The following is an 18,723-nucleotide window of genomic DNA, read 5'->3' as shown; positions in this document are numbered from 1 at the left end:
CTTTATTGTAATTGTTGTAAATCAGGTGCAGAAAAAATAAATGCTGTTTGAAGAAGAGCATATTTGTGACCCAGAAAACACAAAGGACAGGCCACAAGCTGAGCTCTCAGCAATGGGGAGGGGAAGGGGGGGCGGTTGTTCTGTGCCAACAGTCCCGCCTACAACGCAGACGCAAATTTTTAATGAACTCCTGCCGCTCTGCAGAAACTATGTCCTTGAAAACAACTGTGTTATTTTTAAAATTTTGGCTAAAAACAGCACATTCATTATTAAAAGACAACTGGAAACACTTTTAAAATAGATCAAAAGATGAACGTTGTTGGACTTTAACACTTAGATCACACTGCAGAGACCCTGGATAGAACCCCGGCTGGGTCCTTCCCGATTGGAGTTTGAATGTTCTCCTCATGGATGCATGGGTTTTCTCTGGGCACTCGACCTTCCTCCCACAATCCAAAAACATGCTTCATAGGGTAAGTGGTGACTCTAAAATTGCCCCTTATACGTAAGTGTGTGTGGTTTTAAGGTCCTGTGATGGTCTGGCAAGCTTTCCAGGATGTACCCTTTATCTGACAGTAGCCGGGATAGGCTCCAGCAACCCCTGAGAGGGATAAAGCAGGTTAGGAAAATTAACGGATAATTTCTTCGTGTGTATTTGCTTTTTGGACAGCTTGGTTGATTTAGCAACAAATACTCGGTTTAGCATGGAAAAAATACATCTGATTTTAGCTCAAGATTCATTTCCTGTTTCCAAACAATTACTTTGATGAATTAAAAAAAAAGAGCATTTTCTGGTTTTAGATTATGACTCCACTTAGAAATGCGCTGGCAGCTGTTTTTTACTGAGATCCAACGTTTACATCTGGAAGCAGCTTATTTTTGGTGGCAATGTGCACAGTATTGTTTGTGTACGAGAAGCGCTGACATTTTCTGTTGGTCTAAAAAGAATCCCATAAGATCCTTGAGCTGACTGACTGGGATGGGTGAGGCTGTCTGACAATGGCCTGATCTGCTGGGAGCACCTGACAGCATGGCTGCAACTGAGCGGACAGAACAGAGGACTTTTTTTTTTGTTTTTGCCTGCGGCACCAAATGAAGGCTGGGCTGTGACTGAAAGCAAGAAAAGGAGATCATCAAGGGGTGCAGCTACCAAAGCAGAAATCGTCACATGCAGAAAATGTGGAGATCTGAACAAAATGAGCGACTTCAACTACCTTGAGATTCTAAATACTGTTTCAGGTGATTTTCTCTTTTGATTGTATGATCCCTAACAGAATGACTGACTTATATAATGATTTTTTTCAAATAGAAATATCCACTTTAATCAGAAAGGGTATTATTTTGGTGTTATCCAGTAGTTTTAGAGGCACTTCTGGGGTCAAGGACAGCAAAGCACCAATTTGTTTCAGTCTAACGCAAAGCTTTCGTAAGCACAGACTGTTAACTGAAGACGAAACTAAAGGTAAATAAAAAACAAATGAGGAAGGAAAAGATAGCAAAACAGGAGGAGTATTTATTTGAAAAAGCAACCCTCACCTGAGGATGCAGGCTCAGTCCTGCAGTCTCAGGAATCCTTCATCCAGAAAACAATAAGTCTGTGGAGACTTATAACATTTGCAGCACTGACTCACACTTCAAAGCCCTGCTTTCCAGGGATTATTTATACATCGACAGTCCCAGTTAGACAGATCATAGCTGCAAAAAAATGAGAAATAAAAAAATAATGGCGAAGCCTTTTCATATTTTCATGACACAAAAGGTGTAAAGGGAAATCTGCAACCTATTTACAGGTGCAGACATTTCCGAAGCAGCTGCTTGCAGACAAACAACAGATGAGGGGATGGCGGTTAAAAACTCCTTTACATCCTCAGAGAAATTTTTTTTTTCCATTTCTAACTGCAAAACATTTCATCATGAACTTCCGAAGTTGAATGTGATGTCTTTAGTCGTCTTGTTTTGTCTTATTCCCACCCTGAAACCCAAGCTTGTGATATCATAGTTAAACCACAGCTATGAAAGATCCCCATTCCTGGATTAAAAATGAAATAGATAGTAGTTTTATTGCTTCCCTGAATTTAAACTGACAACAACACAAAGAAGATAATCAAATTGCAAGTGTTTTCTTCTTGATACAAACTTTGCTTCCTGTCCCCTAAGGAACACGTTTGCCTTCAGTTTTTATTTTTAAATACACTCCAGAAAAAATGCAAATTAGTATTCGATTCAAGAGTTTTTCTGCTCCTGCAGCCGGGAATAATTGGATGACAGACACCACGCTGATAACTACAGGCAGACGGGAGCAAGAACCAACACACAGACGCACTGCAGGCTCACTTGGGTAATATTTTATTTACTCATTAATCTTCAAAACTATTTTTCATAATAAATTCTCACTTTATGTTCATCAAAGAACAGTAACAATAAAAATAAAAGAAAATACTGTAGAAAAAGTGTACATATAGAAAATAAACATGGTTAATGGAATCCCATTGGTTGACACGGCTCTTCTTTTTTTTTGTTTAGGATGGCAATACAACAGATAGAGGGAAAAGAAAGCTGAAGACATGGAGGAACAGAGAGGAGGCAGAAGTAGATTTGGATTGAGAGAAAAAGAGAAAAAGACACCAACAAGACCAGTTAGAAAGGACAGAATGTGGAAAGTTAATTTTAACTGAAGTCTCACAGTCCTTTTCATGCCTCTCCTTACACTGGTTCATACTGCACGGATCCGCCTGTTCGCTTACATTGCTGGAAGAACTGTAGGGGCTTGTCATGGCACTCTTTGTGTTATTAATTTATGGGGGAACACGTAGTATCATGAGGTTTAGAGGACTCACACGCTCGCAGGAGTTTGCCAAGAAAGAAAACACACAACCCTGTCATGACAGAAAAATTGAGCAATCAGTCACCCATCGTGGACAGCATGGCTGCTAAGAGAAAAAGGGAAGAGCTGTTACAATTAAAGCAACTCAAATTGTAATATAGGCCATGGCATCCATAGTTATCAGTAACACATTTACTTCTCTGCTTTTGATTCATTGCCTCAACTGTTTTATTATTTTTTAATTTCTTTTACTATAAAACGGGGTTGTTAGAGCAGGTACAGTGGGAGTGGCGTTAAAGACATCAGGGTAGAAAACAGGACTTGGCAGTCCTGTGGGGTAGTGGAACCCATCCAGGTGTCACATTTCAACATGCAACACCGTCCGCCCGCCCCCCCCACAGACAAACAGATCTGGTCTGAGTGGAACACGCCACCACTCCACGGCACAGCTCGGACACGCAGGCATGCAGCACACTCCAGATGGTCACATTTTTGCCAAAAAAAAATAAAAAGAATTCTTTCATCCATTTAAATATTCCTTAAAAACCATTTGTAGTGGGAGAACTTCAAAGCCGACGTGGTCGTTTTATGATGGCGTGTCATGGTGTGACCTCAGGAGTTTTCAATGCGGTATAAATCACACGGAGTAAGATAAGTCACGTGCAATAAGACCCCTTCCCTCCCCCCATCCCTAGAGTCTATACTGCCCAAATGTTCTTCATAATTCATCAGCATCTTCATCGTAACGAGTATCATATTGAACATTTTCACCTTCTTGTACAGTCTTCAGAGTCAGTTATGAAGTTAGTGGGAGTCTGTAGCGTTACAGGTAAATCTTCATCTGCGTGTGGTGTCCATTTTGTATGCAAGTGTGACACTGCAGTCGTGCAAGACTGGTGTCTGTAGGTAGCATCTGAAGTCTCAAGTATCTTGTCCGGGAGAATATCTCTCAGGTTCCGTTGATTCCATCTTGTCATTTACATTTTGCCGTAAAAACATCGGCACTGCAGCATCAATCCACTATATGAATGGGCAATAGCCCTGCCTCTTCCTCTAAACTAGCTGTTTTTGTGGTTCCTCCTGAAGCTTGGTGGGGGGGTGGGGGGTTGGACGAACTGTGCTTGTTTCCTCCGCATCTGCTGTGCTTCATTGAGTCCCGTCTGCTAACAAGGATAAAGGCCAAGAAGCTTGGAAGAGACACTTAAGTGCTTGTCTTAGTGCTTTTACATCATCTTTCTTCTGGTACACTGCTTCACTCCAAACACAGTCTGCCATGTGCTTTCCTTAAAGTCCTACATGGCCTTCTCTCCGTCCGAGCAGAGGTCCTGCTTCGGAAGAGAAGTGTCTGGCGGTTTTTGTTGTTGTTTTGTTTTGATTTGGCTGGCCCCAAGTTGGTGGGAAGTGATCTGGTGCTTTCTAAGTCATTGGGAATGGTGTTGCTTGTAAAACGAGGCTCTCTTGAGAGGCTCTGCTCATTGGTAAATACTGTACAGTGAGGGGTTGTGCCCCCAGACCAGTTTTTCTGTATGTTTGTGCTTAAATGAAGATCTGTGGGCATGATTGTGTGTGTCTATTCTCGCCAGAATGTGTGCAGGTATGATATTTCAAGAGTAAACATTAATAGTAGTATGTCTGTGTGTGTGTAAGTGTAGTTTTGCTTTTTGATTTTTTTGAGAATATATCTATTTATGTACATATATGGGTATATAGAAAAGTGTATGTGTCTTGAAAGTCTTCCAGCTCAGACATAATATTCCTTGTCTTTGTTCTTCTTGTTCTTAGAGATCTTGGTGATGCCCAAAGGCTTGTCCTTAGCACTGCCGTTGGGCTGTGTGGCTGAGTTGCTGATGTAGTTGCGGCTCTCGTCCACGCGGTAGGAGCCTTCGTCGCGGTTGCGATACTTGTACATGGCGTAGAGGAGGATGAGGATGCAGAGGGCGGCTGCTGCAACAATGCCCACCACCATCCCTGTGGTGCTGCTGCTCTCCCGCACCCCTGGAGATGGATCTCCAAATATAGGAACCTCTGGCAGAGGAGAGCGTGCTATGAAAAAGTATGGGTGAGAACAATGCAAAGTATTATGAACTGTAATCCAAATACAGGCAGCAACAAGGTCCATTCATAGTGCTTTCTTATTTTGTTTTTCAAAAAAGTGCAGCTTAAGCCATGTATTTAACGGGTATGTTCACGAAGGCCCTGAACGTGGGTTCTTCAAAGCACTTTTAGCATATGGTGTTGACACTGGACTGTCGCTACTCAATATTAGCGCATGTGCAAAATGTTGAAGCCTGCAAATCTTTCTCCAGCCTTTTTCTTGAACAGCTCTACTCTGATATATGAAAGACTTATAAAATTATAAAATTCCAGCCGGGCAGAGCGTGCATTCAATGGCTGCGTGTTTTGTACAAAGGGCCTTAAAACTGACTTAAAAACTTGCGTAGTGAGACGTTAATGCAAGAGTTTTAAATGGGAAAGTCAAAAACGCCAACATACCAGCGTTTACAAAGACTTTTCATTGGAAGTGGTCGCTCGAATGCACGTTTCCGAGCCCGGAGAAGGTTTAAAATTATTTCATAATATCCTATTTGATTAACGTGATAAAAGGAATATTCTTTTCAATGGTTTGACATGACATACAAGGAATTCACATCTTAATTCCAGTAAAGCAAGGAGGAGGTCAGTGGAATGAAAGGATTTGAAGTGTTACCATCAGATATGAGTGAGGAAAGCAGATAAAAGAAAAGGAGCAGGTGGGGGGAGGGAAGAAGCAGAGAAAGAAGATGGAGATGGGAGGTGGTTTCTGGAGGCAGAGAGCACAGTGAAAATAAAAAATTCATAGCGGTGAGTGACCAAACGGTAAAAAAAGAAACCTGAGTGACAGTGAGCACAGAGAGGACTTCAGAAATAAGCAGAAGAGAAGGGCAAATTCACCTGAACTGGGATCACAGGGGTCAATGTCTTCATCGTCGCTTGGACACTCGGCTGACGCCACCAGCAGGTCGTCCGCAGACTATGAACAGAGCAAATTAGGATAAATAAATCATGTGAGTGCTCGTGTTAACACAGGCGCTACCTGCATTTCACAGTTCTTCATTTTTTAACAGTTTTTTAACAGAAGATGCACAGTTGTCACCCACTTGTTTTTTTGTTTTTTTACTTTCCCGCAAACACTTAGGCCCCCCAGCATTTGTCAGGTGGCCAATAACAAGAAAAGATGGAAGGGGGGAGAGAAAGAGAGAGACAATGAATCCGTTTAAATCCGCAGGGGACCACCAGTTATCATCTTCCATTCTTTTAACCCTCCCCCCTTTGTTTCTCCTTATGGCTGTTCGGTTTGTCTACTTCCTTTGCTTTTCCTGTGTAGTCCTCCTCATTTGAAAGTATTTGAAACCCAGGGATGCACCTGACCAGGTTGAAACTAACTTCATTTAAAAAAACATACCGGGTGAGGATGCACAAACTGAACAAAACCGTCACTCATCAGACATTCGTGTTGAACCTGAAAAGCTGCTTTCCCAAATACATCAACCAACTTATACCTGAACAACAGCTCTATCTCTGTGCCTGGCTTCCTCTCAATGGAACAGGAGCCCTTTTTCCTCTCCATCCTTGCTCCTCCTGTTGCCATGGTAACTCTAAGTTCAGGCTTTTAAAAAATGATGGGGAATAAAAAAAAGGGAGTGTTCAGCCTCAGTGGGGACCTGTGTATTGATTTGCTGTTCTAGCCAGAGTGTGGAGAGAGAATAGGGAGTTGGTGAAAGATAGATGGATGGATAAAAGGAATTTTGAGGAGTCAGTTGGGAAGACAGAGAGAGAAAAGAAGACAAGACGAGAGGAAGACTTCAAAGAGCTGCTGTCTTTACTTAACACCACACAAATGTGCGCGCATATTCATGAACTACTGTTAAACATCTATGTTCCTGAGGTTGTGGCCATGAGAGATTTGAATGAGTGCACATGAGCGCAGGTTTGGGCGCTCAGTGCTGGCACTAAATTAAAAATTGGATTGTGATGCATTGTAGTGGATGAAAGTAACTCATTGAATAAAGGAGAACAGAAGGCAGCTGCAGAGCTACCAAAACAGGAGATCTCCAAAGGAAGATTACACACAAACTGGAGACACGAAGATTGAATCCAATCATATCACTAAGTGGCTGGTGGGGCTTGTGGTTAGCAATTACAGAAACATAAAAATCAATCAAAAACTGCTTCCTTGACATGTGCGTTTCCTGTTACATGAACTGAACAGGGGAAAAGGAAGTAGTTTATTCAGCTGTTCATCAAAGCCTTCACCAGCCTTGTAAGGTGTGGCACTGGTCCTGACAAGTCTTCTGTGGTTTAGGTTGTGAAACATATTTTAGGTCATCGATGCTTGACTCTGCAGCTCCTTTCCAATCAGTTCTGCCCACTGGGCTGTCAAATGCTGCTAGGCTGAACTCAGTCTCTGGAATCTAGCCAGCCAATAAAACCTGTGTGCCTTTGCCAGGACCTGAATAGCACATGAACCAATCACCAGCCAGAAACTCATCACCCATGACATCTGTCACTGATCAACGTCCAGCCGCCGTGCTCAACCCGTTCAGGAAACACACCCATTTAAATATCTATTTGGTGAAAATAAAAGCAGAAGAATGGATTATAGAAGGTCCCTCCTCTGGTTTGTGACATCACTTCATCAGCTGACCTCCCAATTCAAAGTGGAAGCACAAGTATTGATTTGGCTATTATGCAGGACACGGTGAAGTTTAACTAGAGGCATGCAATAGCGGAAAACTTGATAAACGAGCCGCCTAGGAGCAAAAACATGAATTCTTACTTCAACTAAGCCTCCTTTTCTTATTCTCTTTTTGTCTTATCCTTTCATTGTCTGTCACAGAACACGCTGACATAACAACGGAGGTGGCAGGATGAGAACAGTAAAGGAAGAGAGGGATGCGAAACAAATAAGACAGAAAGAAAAGAGGACAGTATCTGCATGCTAAAAGAGCAAAATCTCTACCTGAGCAGCCGAACAGTGCCAACGACCATCCAAGCCTCCCTGACTGCCTACTTCACACATAGTACCTGCTCTAGGTGCTCACACACTCTCCTGCAGAAGATTCAGTAGTTTTCCCGCTGTTTTACACAGCTGAAAATGACACACAAACTCTGGAGGAGTTAAGAACGCTCCATTGATCTATTCAACAAATCTGCAGACACATCGCCGATTCAGGTTCAAGTTGGAAGGCTGATGAAGAGATCCTGCCGAGAGAGAAGAGGAGCTAGCTCCACTACTGCAGATGGTGAGATAGACTCATACAACGCCTGCATTAACAGCCTATCACTGGAGCTCAACCATAGACAGAGAGGAAGGGAGGGCCTGAGGATGGGAGGAGGGGGGCAATGAGTAAATATGGAAAGATATGGAGGCAGAGGGAGACAGGGAAAGTGAGAGGAGAGGAGAAATGAAATTACATTAAAAAAAAGGAAGCATGAAGGGAGAGGATCTCTGCAAGATGGATAGAAAAACGCAAGGTGGAGACAAAGAGGGCAAAGCAGGTTGAAAGAAAATAAAATGAGGGAGGGGATAAAAAGTGTTGTGTTTTTGTGAAAGTGTGTCTGTGATAGCCGATTGGGCACTTCTCAGAGATTTGTTTTTTTTTCCCATCAGTCTTTGCGTCAAACAAAGAAGACACAAACACGGACGAAGATGTGCACAAAGGCGCACAGACAGACACCGAACATCAAATCCAAACTCGCTCTCTGTGACTCAGAGCGCCCCTCTAGCATAAACACGCTGCCTCTCTTCTCCTAGCTGGTGCTCAGCTGACATGCATTATTAATCCCTTCCACTTTTTCAGCACAATGCACAAATCAACTCACTGTGGACTTCAGAAGGCAGCGCTCAAAAATTGTTCTCTGTACAAAGCGCTCATGGTACAGGTAAACCCAAGGGGTGACTTAGGCAGATCCCCCTTTCTCCCCCCTCAAAGCTCGAGGTGTTTTGCTTTCAACCGCGCGATTATTTTGGCTTGTAACACATTTTCTGCCCCGCCTGTGATGCAATGTGCCGCAAAGCTGTTGTGCTAAAGCCACCTGAGTCTTTGTATGTGCGATCTGTACGTTTCTTTACACTTTACGTGTGTCCTGGTTAAGGCCATGTTGGTTGCCAGGCAACCCAAGGCACCCTCGGCGGAGAAGCAATGGATTCTTTTTTAAACAAGTACAACACAGAGATGCAGAGTTCTGGAGGTAAAAAAAACCGAGTGACTTAAACACAAGTACCAACACACTTTTCAATATTCTGAGCATGCAGCCAGTCTGACCCAGATTTCATACAGTGGTACTGATGCACATATACTTGTCAGACTTCAGCATCTGTACATCAATTTAGTTGAGCGTTTCATCCAACCCCCGCAGACATGGACAGGAAGAAAAAGAAAGGTGAGGTGTGAAATCTGCCTCTTTGACAGTCATTTCAATCTGCAGTGCAATCCATCTAGCTCATATATCCATTATTGATGCCTGAGGGGGATCTCACAGCCATCCGTGTTTCATAATTTATGTCTAAAACAGCTGGTGGTTTTATACACAGAGGAAACAAGCCTCTGTGGGAGCCTGGACAAGTGAGAGAAAGTAAGCTGCAGGTTGTGGGGTTCACTATTTCCATGGCAATTCTTATCATGAAGAACACAAATATATATATATATGTATGTTCACAAAAAAAACTGCAGCACACCCTGACACCCACAAAGAGCCTGTCATCGTTTCTTCAGTCATCTGAATGGATCAAAAAAGTCTGTGCTGTACCTGCTGAACATGCCCTACTGAAAATAAAATCAACTCAAAGTCCCCATAAATAACAATTATGTGTTTCACTTGTCCCTTCTGCCGCTATTGTTCCATTTGCATCTGTTTACTGAACCCATAATACAGAAAAGCTATTACATCCTCCATTAGCACACGCATTTATCGTCTTGCAATTCTGCAGGGAGGGACCACTTACTTGAGATTTTTTGCCATCTAATCCGTTTAAGTAAATGTGGTGTAACAGAAAGCGACGAGAGCCCTCCATCCATTAAATATCCATACTGTTTTCTTTTATTAAAAAGCTCCAACATTCAAACCTATGGAGACCTTGTTGCAAAAATACATAAAAGAAGAAAACGTTGCTTTCATTCCTGAGAGTAAACGCTAAGCCTTGCTTGCAAACACATGCTGGAGTTTATTTTACAGCTGCAAATTATTTATCCATACTTTTTGTTTTCTTATATGCTTTGATTTTTAAAATGTTTTAAAATATTTGTATGGAAATATGTTGAGACATGAAAAACAACACATTTTTTGTAACGTTTACATGACTTTTGTGTTACTAAAATGCTCATTCTCTTGTTATTTACCTTTACTACTTGTTTAGCTGTTATAGGCAAAACATTTTCCACTTATTCGTGGTTGTTTCATCCATAACGGGAGAGGTTCTATATCATTTTGTGTTAAGTTAAGATTACCAGTAGCCTTTCAGAAAGCACAGGTTGATCAAATAAAAAAACACACACATGGGTTAAACTCCGTGTAAATCCCTCCAACTGATTCTGGCAGGTCCTCACTTGGGAAAACACTTAGGCTATTTTCGAATTCCCTCCCTATTCCCTAGATATTAAAACACAATATAGTGTGGGACTAGAATTTTAAAAGCCATTCAGACACCATGCTCACTACTTTTTTTATACTGCAAATATGACATCACCCATTTGCACACTCCTCAGTGCACTCTGTAGAGAGTAGTGAAGGAATTTGGAAGCCATCTTAGTTAGTGATCTGTGTTCAGACTCTTTCTCTTAATCAGCCCATTCTGATTGGTAATCTAGAGGAAAATAACGCAGTGATTGTACACATTTTTATGGTTTCAACACTTAAAGGAAGTCCCACAAAAAGGTTGTGACTTGACTCTGACCTGTGGTGTGGCACCCTGCTTCTTGTTGGTGGCTGTCGTGGTTGTGATGTCACTTATCGAGGGGGCGGAGTCAGATCTGTTGCCTCCAGCTGCAGCGCTCGACTGCGGGGTAATGGAGGAGGAAGGAATGTCGCCGACCAGTCGCAAACTACCCTCCACTTTGATGTGTGGGTGTCCCTCAGCGGCCATTTTGAGGATACGGAGGCCGTTGTAATAAAGACCAGACATCTGTCCCTGGAACATGGATATGCCTCTCTCATCTCCACCAACGCGCACCGTCGTCTGGCTGTTGAAGATGGTCAGCTGCCGACCTACCAACACGCAAGCCAAAACCCACCGCAACATGTCGAGGAGAAAATTTGACAGACGACACACACACACACACACAAACCGGCAATCACATACGTGTGTACGTCCACACATAATAATTCTTGAGTGTTACACAATCCATCATCCCCCAAGGCATGGTGAGAGGATAGGATAGATTAAGCATGGCAGAGCGAGTCGAAACTGTGGAGAAACGTGGAGGAGATTGAGAGAGATAAGGGGTGAGGACAGTATAGAGGAGAGTGGGGGAAGATTTTGAAGAAGTCAAGAAGGAGGATGATGAGCCACAGAACAGAAGGAGGAGAAAAGGAAGCGGATAAGAAGAGTCATAAGGCCCCGAGAAGACAGGGCTGACAGATGGTTGCTATGGTGATGGCTGTGCGGCACAACATTGTATTTGAAAGAGCAACAGACAGGCAGACAGAGATCTAAAGAACTGTTGTCACAGCCCTATAAAGCATGCACAGTTTATAAGCTCTTGCACTGTTAAAGGGACTAGAGGCTAATTTATGTCTTTCAGCTGTAGTTTATGAGGAAATCTTTTACTTTTTTTTTCAAAAGGCATTATTCTAATAATTAATTTCAAATTTATATAATTCTTACATGTCATCATACTTTGCATGTACTTTAATTTGATAACAAATCTTATTTTCATCATATAATCTTTAGTAAATGCTTAACTGTTTACAATTTGACAATTATTTTCCAGTCTTAGTAAAAGCATCTTTTATCAGTAATTCTTTGCTATTTACTGACTTATTCACATTTAAATTTCTCCATCGTCCCTTTAACCTGATATTATAAAATACACACTAACAAGATACGTTCACAGGCACTACAGTTTACACAGTATTACACACTACAGCTGCCCAACTTTTAAATACTTAGTTATGGATTTAGATTTTTAGATGTTAGTTGATGGTGCACAAGAGTATAATCAACTGCCTTGAAATTGTAATTTTAAGCTGAAAGTTTTAAGGAATTTTAATCAGGGTTTTTACCTTTGTCGAGTAGCCATTCGTCAACTACTCGACCAAGCCGATAGGGGATTCGCTGTCTGGCGATGGCCAGGCGCTCGTTATCATTGTTGCCTTTAATTTAGAGATGAAAACACAGTAGTAATTACGCACATACAGGAGCTGGATACAAAAAGAAAAAGCAATGAAAAGAAAGTAATGGTCCATTCAATATTTGCAAGGAACTGGGTCAGCTTGAACTTCCCTGGAAAACAGAGCTGAGATCACTAAGTCTCCAGTGAGCGGACTCTTACTCTCTGTTCATTGGCTTTAATTTAAAGAAACATTTCAGGGGTTAACATTTGAAAGAGCACAGTAATGTTACAGCTGCCACATAAAGCCTATATAACTGGCTAAGTTTAGAGCTACATACAGGAAGAACCCTCACACACACCTCACAACAGCTAGCATTTAGCATTTTAGCTACCTAAAATCTCACTGTTAAAGGCTGGCACCTAATATTTACCACTTTAAAGATAAAAAAAGCAAACAATTATAAAATCCAAAACTATATTCAACAACATACAATTTTTCTTATTTTTTTCTCTCTAGTTAAGCATTTATCTCAAAATATGACAAGTTTTTTAAAATTATTATTTGTCCAAAATGCACCAGCTGTTATTATTTCTTTTATGAGGAGAAAACAAACACTGACACCTAAAGTTACTATTTACATAAGTTACCTTTAACACTATTTAAAAGGCCTATCATGACACAGCTGTCTAGTACACATGCTATTGCAGTGGCTATCTTATTTTATTTATTTAAAAGCCATGTTTCTTGTCAGATCACACATATTTCATTTCAAACACATCAACATGAAACAAAGCTTCAACTCTATATTTCAGTCTGGAAAATAGACATTTAAAGGAAGACTGATGTGGCTCATCAATTAGTAGGAAGAGGTGGGTTGCTTTGAACTGGGGTGCAGTTAAATCTGCTAAGGGGACAAGCAGTGCTCTGCTGGGGCAGTGGGCGGGGCAGGGCCTACCTGAGGGGAAACGCTCTATGACCTGCAGGTCATCCAGCTGGAGGGTTGCATTGCCACCACTGCGGGTGAAACGAACTATGTGGTATCTCCCGTCGTTGACAAACCTGGAGCTCTCTTCTATGTTGATATCATCAGTTCCAACATTAAACACCACTCTAATGTTGCCATTATCCTGAAGAGAAGATAACAGAAGTGTTTTGTCAGATTTTGAGTTAAAAAGGTATGTTTGAGGTCCTTTAGGATAATTACAATGAGCACGAGTTTTTATGGAAAGTCTTCGCTGGGAATACTTGAATGTTTTTCTCAAAACATAAAATGCTGCTTAACCAATGAAGTTTAGGCTCAAGGTTTACCTTTATCTATTTAATTCTTCACAGCACCTTTAACCCTTGTGCTATCTTAGATGACCCCACCCTTACATTGACGTGTTCTCCCTACCATGACAAAGGTGGATAAAGGTGGAAAGATTTCAGGTAATCCATGGACACCAGTGAATATCACAAATCATTAAAGAAAAAAAGTTCAGCGCACTGTCTAGTGGGTCTAGATGACCCAACTCCCAACATTAAAGTGCCTAGGATAGCACAAGGGCTACAGACCCACCCCATTGAAAATGCTGTTTTTGGTGTTTTTAACATGTTCCTGTGGCTTTTTTTGATGATCAAGGACAAATACAAAGAAAACTATGCTCTGAATTGCATTTTGGAATATTTCTTTATTTAAATTGTGAGTCAGGAGCAGGTACAAAAATGTTGTTGGCAAAAGATTGTGGCATTGATGTAGAAGCTTCCACGGCTCCATTCTAATTAATTAAACAACTAGATCCATATATGGCTTTGTTTCCTTGTCCGGGCTGATATCTGGCTCAAATCTGTATGAATACCTCCAATATTGCTAGCCATTTTTTGCACATAAACAAGGGGATGAGGGTAACTACAGAAACCATATCCTAGAAAATGACACACGTTTTTAGATTTAGGCTAACAGTGGGAAAATCCCAATTAAAAGACTACTGGGAATGCTTTTATAATAGATCTAAGGATGATTGGAGTGGGTCTTTAAGTTTTAAATAACGCCATTTGACACATGTACGTATTTTTGTCTTACTGTTCTTGGTTAGGATCTAATCATCCTATATATTCAGGAAAGTACTTAAAATTACCCCCCCCCCCCAAAAAAAAAATAACAACAATTAACTATAAAACGAATATAATATTTTGAATTTGAATCCCGAAAAAAAATCAGGAACGAGGATGATAATTACCTGACAGAATAATTGCAAATTATTCTGGCCCAACGGCCATTGCCTGCTAATAATCCGAGAGTGTCTGCGTCATGTATGACTGCAAACACATTAAGGGTTTATGGGAGCCCTTTAGGAAGCTGTGGATTAATAAGGAAAGCAATCACCCAGAAAATACAAATGCACCACTGAGTAGAGTTTGGTTATGTTTCAACATAATGGCCTCATGAGTAAAATAAACCACTCGACACTGCTGCCAAAGTAAAGGGCTGAGAGAGAACTGCAATGAGGGCTTGATATTAACTGATATATTTGTGGGGCAACAGTATTTTGGGGCAATTGAACCTTGTTGTGTGATGCACTTGGTGAAATTGTTTATCTGAAGAAGTAATGACTAATGATTTAGCAATATTTGTAATAAATAATGTCTGCAGACTTGTATTTGTGTACTCAAGGGGCAGCACACAAAGAAATTCTTTGTCTTATTGTCTAGATGTGACTGTCTACTTACTATCTGCAGCTGTAGGTAGTCTCCCAGACCAGAAGAACTATCTACTCGCAGCAGAATGGCATGTTTCTGTTGGGTGCTGAAGCCCAGAGCCAGCCGGTCTGCTCTGGTGCTGGGACGTTCATTAGGGGGCCATGTGTAAATCACCAGTCCTCCGCCACGGCCAAAGATGTAGGTAGTACCACCTTGGTCACGCAGATTATAACAAAGGCAAAATCATAAGCTTAAAAACACATTCAAGATCACAATTTTACCTCAGAAAAAACAAAACATTAGAATAAGCTTAATTATAGTGTCCTATAATTCAGATTGTTCCTTGTATACGTCTTTTAAAATCCAGTTTGGCACATATCACTTCAGTAGGTGGCTGAAGTTACTCATATCATGAAAAACTCACATGGCTCTCTATCATTTGGTTACATTAACCCATTGAAGCCTGAATTTATTTCCAAATCATTTATGTTTTTCCTTTCATGTATATGCTAAATTTAGGTAATTTTGGAGCCAAAGTGGTCTGATGCATATTTGCATCAATAGGTGTCAAGAGCTTGAGACAATTTGTATGTGACTTTAACCTGAGGTAAAATTGAAATGATTGTATAGCAGAGACTTCAACAGCCTATTGGGATGGTAGTGTTGTTTTATTTCAGAAATAGTTGACAGTGCCCCCGAGTGGTGGATAATTACACACAATAAAGGTTATGATGCTTAAAACCAAACGTCCAAGAAACATGTTCAAAAATCTGTCTGTGATTTAAACAGATCGCAGAATTTTCCAAATAAAAAATTACCAGGCAGAACTTTAAAAACATCTCTTTTAATTTCATTTAGTTGGGAGAACTCACCGTAATTGCATAGAGGTCCAGCATAAGAGGTCATGCTGCAGTCGCAGGTGAAGCCCTCCCATTGTTGCAAACAAACTCCCCGATTTGCGCAGGAGTCTTCCTGACATGTGGTGCTGGGACCTGCAGTAACAGACACGATGAGGTGATGAAAGGTGGCAAAAGTTGAAAGAAAAGAAAAACAGTGTCCTCTCTTTCTTTTTGGTTTTTGGTTTTGTCGACAGCCTATTTTGTTGACAACATTCACGCAGGAAAGTGAGGCAGTCTTAGAACCAGATTTTCTTGAAACACCTTCAAGTTTAAAAGCTACAGAGATGCTGCACTATCTATAGTAGAAACTGAAACTAACTTATTTGAGTGAAAATAGCTAAATGTGGAGAGCATGCAGGCGTTGAGGTTAAATAAATCCGCCAAGGACAGGAGGAACAGCTTTACATAAGAGGTAAAGTTTTGTTTAAAGGCCTTTAACCCAATACTCTCTCTATTGGTCTGGCACCTTTTTCCGCCTCGTGCTAAAACCAGACAGGAGAACGTCAAAGATCTAAACTTAGTTCTCCTTGGCTGTGCCTGTAACATGAGGCATGGAAGAAAAGGTGTAAAATGATTCAGCAGTGGAGTATTGAAGTTTAGTTTGGGAGTCAGTGGGAAGGGTTGGAGAGCATGCAGCTAAGCATGCTGGGTGGTGGGATGGTGGTCAGTTCAAGTCAGTTGTAGCTACTGCGCCATCTCACACCAGCTAAATCCAATCTGGCCTTTGATTCTGGATCACTGGGATCCACACAACACTGGACACCACTGGGTAGTTTCAATACAGCTGCTCAGACACACACTCACTCCCACACATTTCTGCACCTTCAAGCATGTGTCTCACATGCTCACATATAATGATATACCTTTCAAGTCAGCTTTCATCAATGTAACTTTTGTCAGCAAACAAAAAAACAAACAAGCAAATTAAGTTAGATGGTTAGTTAATGCACACAGTTGCCTGTGAAGTGAGTAAAAAACAGTGTGGGGAATGCCTTAGGACAGGATGCTTAGAAAGAGTGTAAAATTGACACATAACAAACCAAGAGCTAGGTTAGTCAGGTATTAAACAGGGTGCGTGAGCTTTAAAACAAAAACTGGGAGAAAAAGGCAGCAGGGATTGTGGGATACAGAGGCGGAGGCAGGTGGGGACCACAAGTTTCGGGTATGTTTGCGCTTTACCTTCACATCCTCTTTCCACTTGCCCCACGGTTGCCAGGGCATCGGCCAAAAGGTCCGGCAGCCGACCGTTCAGATCAACCGTTGCTAGGCAACCCTGAAATCCCTCACGGGAGTGGACCAGCTTAGGCAAGTCTCGGAACATCTCTTTAGAAACACCCCCAATGTACAGATCACCTGTCAAATGAATAACACTCAATAACTGATCCAGTTTAGGACAAATCTTACATTTACATCAGTACAATGCAAAAACTGAATCTTAATGAAGTAAAAAAAAAAAACTTGTTTTAAGAAAAACTTTATTTTCTGTCTTGCAAGAAAATAATCCTAATTAAGTTTTTTTTTTATTTTTTTTTAGCAAAAATAATCTTAGTCTAAGACAACACATCTTAGTGACTAGAATTGTTTTCTTAAAATAGAAAAAAACACTTTTTTCCTAACCCATTGGTAGAATTTATTTTGCCTTTTCAAAGAAAAATGTTCAATTATTGAACATGTTGACTTCTTTCTAGAGGGCTTGTGTTTGCAGTGTAGCAGCCCAATATTAGTATATTTTAACTGGCTTGTGTTGCCACCTGTTATTTGCAAATGAACTGCCAGCCTTTTTTTGATAAATATGAAAAGAAAAGTAATTACTTTTATTGCAACCTATGAATGTGGACATTTTATTGTTTTATTCTTGTGAGTAACTATAAAATGGACATCACTCTCCATGCTTGTAATTGCTGATAGCACTGCAAGACAGTAAATTAAGCTGTGTGCAAAGAGTGTAATTACTGAGATTACAAGACCCTGGCTCTATCCAAATGCAGTAAAAGCTTCTTTTCATTTGCTGCCTGAGAAAAAACCTGGCATGGAATGCAAAACCAAAAATAGAACTTTTGTTTTTAGACACCTTTTTTCTTAAAAATAGCAGGTGTTAATGTGGAATTTTAAACACAAGTTATGATACGCCTTCCCTTTTAGGGTGATGAAACATTGATAAAAAACTAAAATAGCATTAGCAAAGAAGCATTTAAAAAAAATAAATTCAAATTAAATGTTAGCACTAATGCTCTGTGCTATGAAAGAGCAGAATATAAATACCACAAAAAAGTAAAAAAAAGTTATCCTTGGACACAGAGGATTTTGGTTTAAGAAATGTTTTTGAAGGTAAAGATGTTTTTTTTTTAATATTAATATACAGTGCAAGACGGAGCAATGCAACTTCAATTAACCTCAGGAACGAAGGGAGGAATCGGAGTACCAGAGGTAAATTGCTTGAAAGACGTTCAGGAGAGAAGAAGGTAACAACTTAAAAGAAGCCGGTCTCTTGAGGGATTTTTAAAAACTCTTTTAACTGATACTGAGTTCTTTATTTTCTTTTTACTATAGCTTAGCCTACAGATGCAGAATCAGAGAGCTGTTGGTCTACATTAAAAATCATTGAAATCACTAACTGAGCTATTAAACATGGAAACCTTTTCTTTATTTAAGCAAAATGGGTAAAGAAATGTATATATTATTGATAAATAATGTCAAAATTGTGTGTACCCTTTAGGTCAAGGTTCTTAGCACCCGTCGTAGTCTGTGTGGTGACTTTGGTGTCAATCTTGACTGTGTGAAGATTGTTGGTGTCCCGGGAAATGTGAACATTGTGCCAGTGGTTATCATTCAGAGGGCTGTTGGAGCTCCCTTTGATCAGATGTGCTCCATTTCCCAAGTCAGAAACGTAATGCAGGTAGCTGTGTCAAGGAAGAAGAAAAGAAGGGTGGAGGCAGTTAAATAGGCAAGAAATGGAAAAGCAAATTAATTAAGTACATTCTCAAGTACATCACAGGGTCACACTTCGGG

At 40.7% G+C, this 18,723-nt stretch overlaps 1 protein-coding gene across 11 annotated transcripts in view; it reads right to left on the bottom strand.

Annotated features, from left to right (window-relative positions):
- Positions 1–1,807: 1,807 nt before the first annotated feature.
- Positions 1,808–18,723, bottom strand: part of LOC101167491 (neurexin-1a) — a 59,065-nt gene continuing 42,149 nt past the window's right edge. For 6 of the 11 annotated variants that reach the window (XM_011488276.3, XM_020712220.2, XM_011488278.2 and 3 more), the window contains 9 exons: positions 18,424–18,614; positions 16,894–17,067; positions 15,688–15,807; positions 14,846–15,027; positions 13,092–13,263; positions 12,086–12,175; positions 10,758–11,068; positions 5,756–5,834; positions 1,808–4,867 (listed from right to left, as the gene is read on the bottom strand). In XM_011488276.3, the coding sequence (XP_011486578.1) occupies positions 4,566–4,867; positions 5,756–5,834; positions 10,758–11,068; positions 12,086–12,175; positions 13,092–13,263; positions 14,846–15,027; positions 15,688–15,807; positions 16,894–17,067; positions 18,424–18,614 (1,621 nt within the window). In that variant the 3' untranslated portion in view covers positions 1,808–4,565. The remainder of the gene's footprint in view (positions 4,868–5,755; positions 5,835–10,757; positions 11,069–12,085; positions 12,176–13,091; positions 13,264–14,845; positions 15,028–15,687; positions 15,808–16,893; positions 17,068–18,423; positions 18,615–18,723) is intronic. The other 5 variants (XM_011488280.2, XM_020712221.1, XM_020712222.1 and 2 more) reach the window with 1 other exon arrangement.

This window comes from Oryzias latipes, chromosome 19, assembly GCF_002234675.1.
Source record: "Oryzias latipes chromosome 19, ASM223467v1".
In the NCBI taxonomy this organism is placed as follows: domain Eukaryota; kingdom Metazoa; phylum Chordata; class Actinopteri; order Beloniformes; family Adrianichthyidae; genus Oryzias; species Oryzias latipes.
Note: the sequence above shows the minus strand (reverse complement) of the source record. Positions and strands in the feature narration are given on the sequence as shown.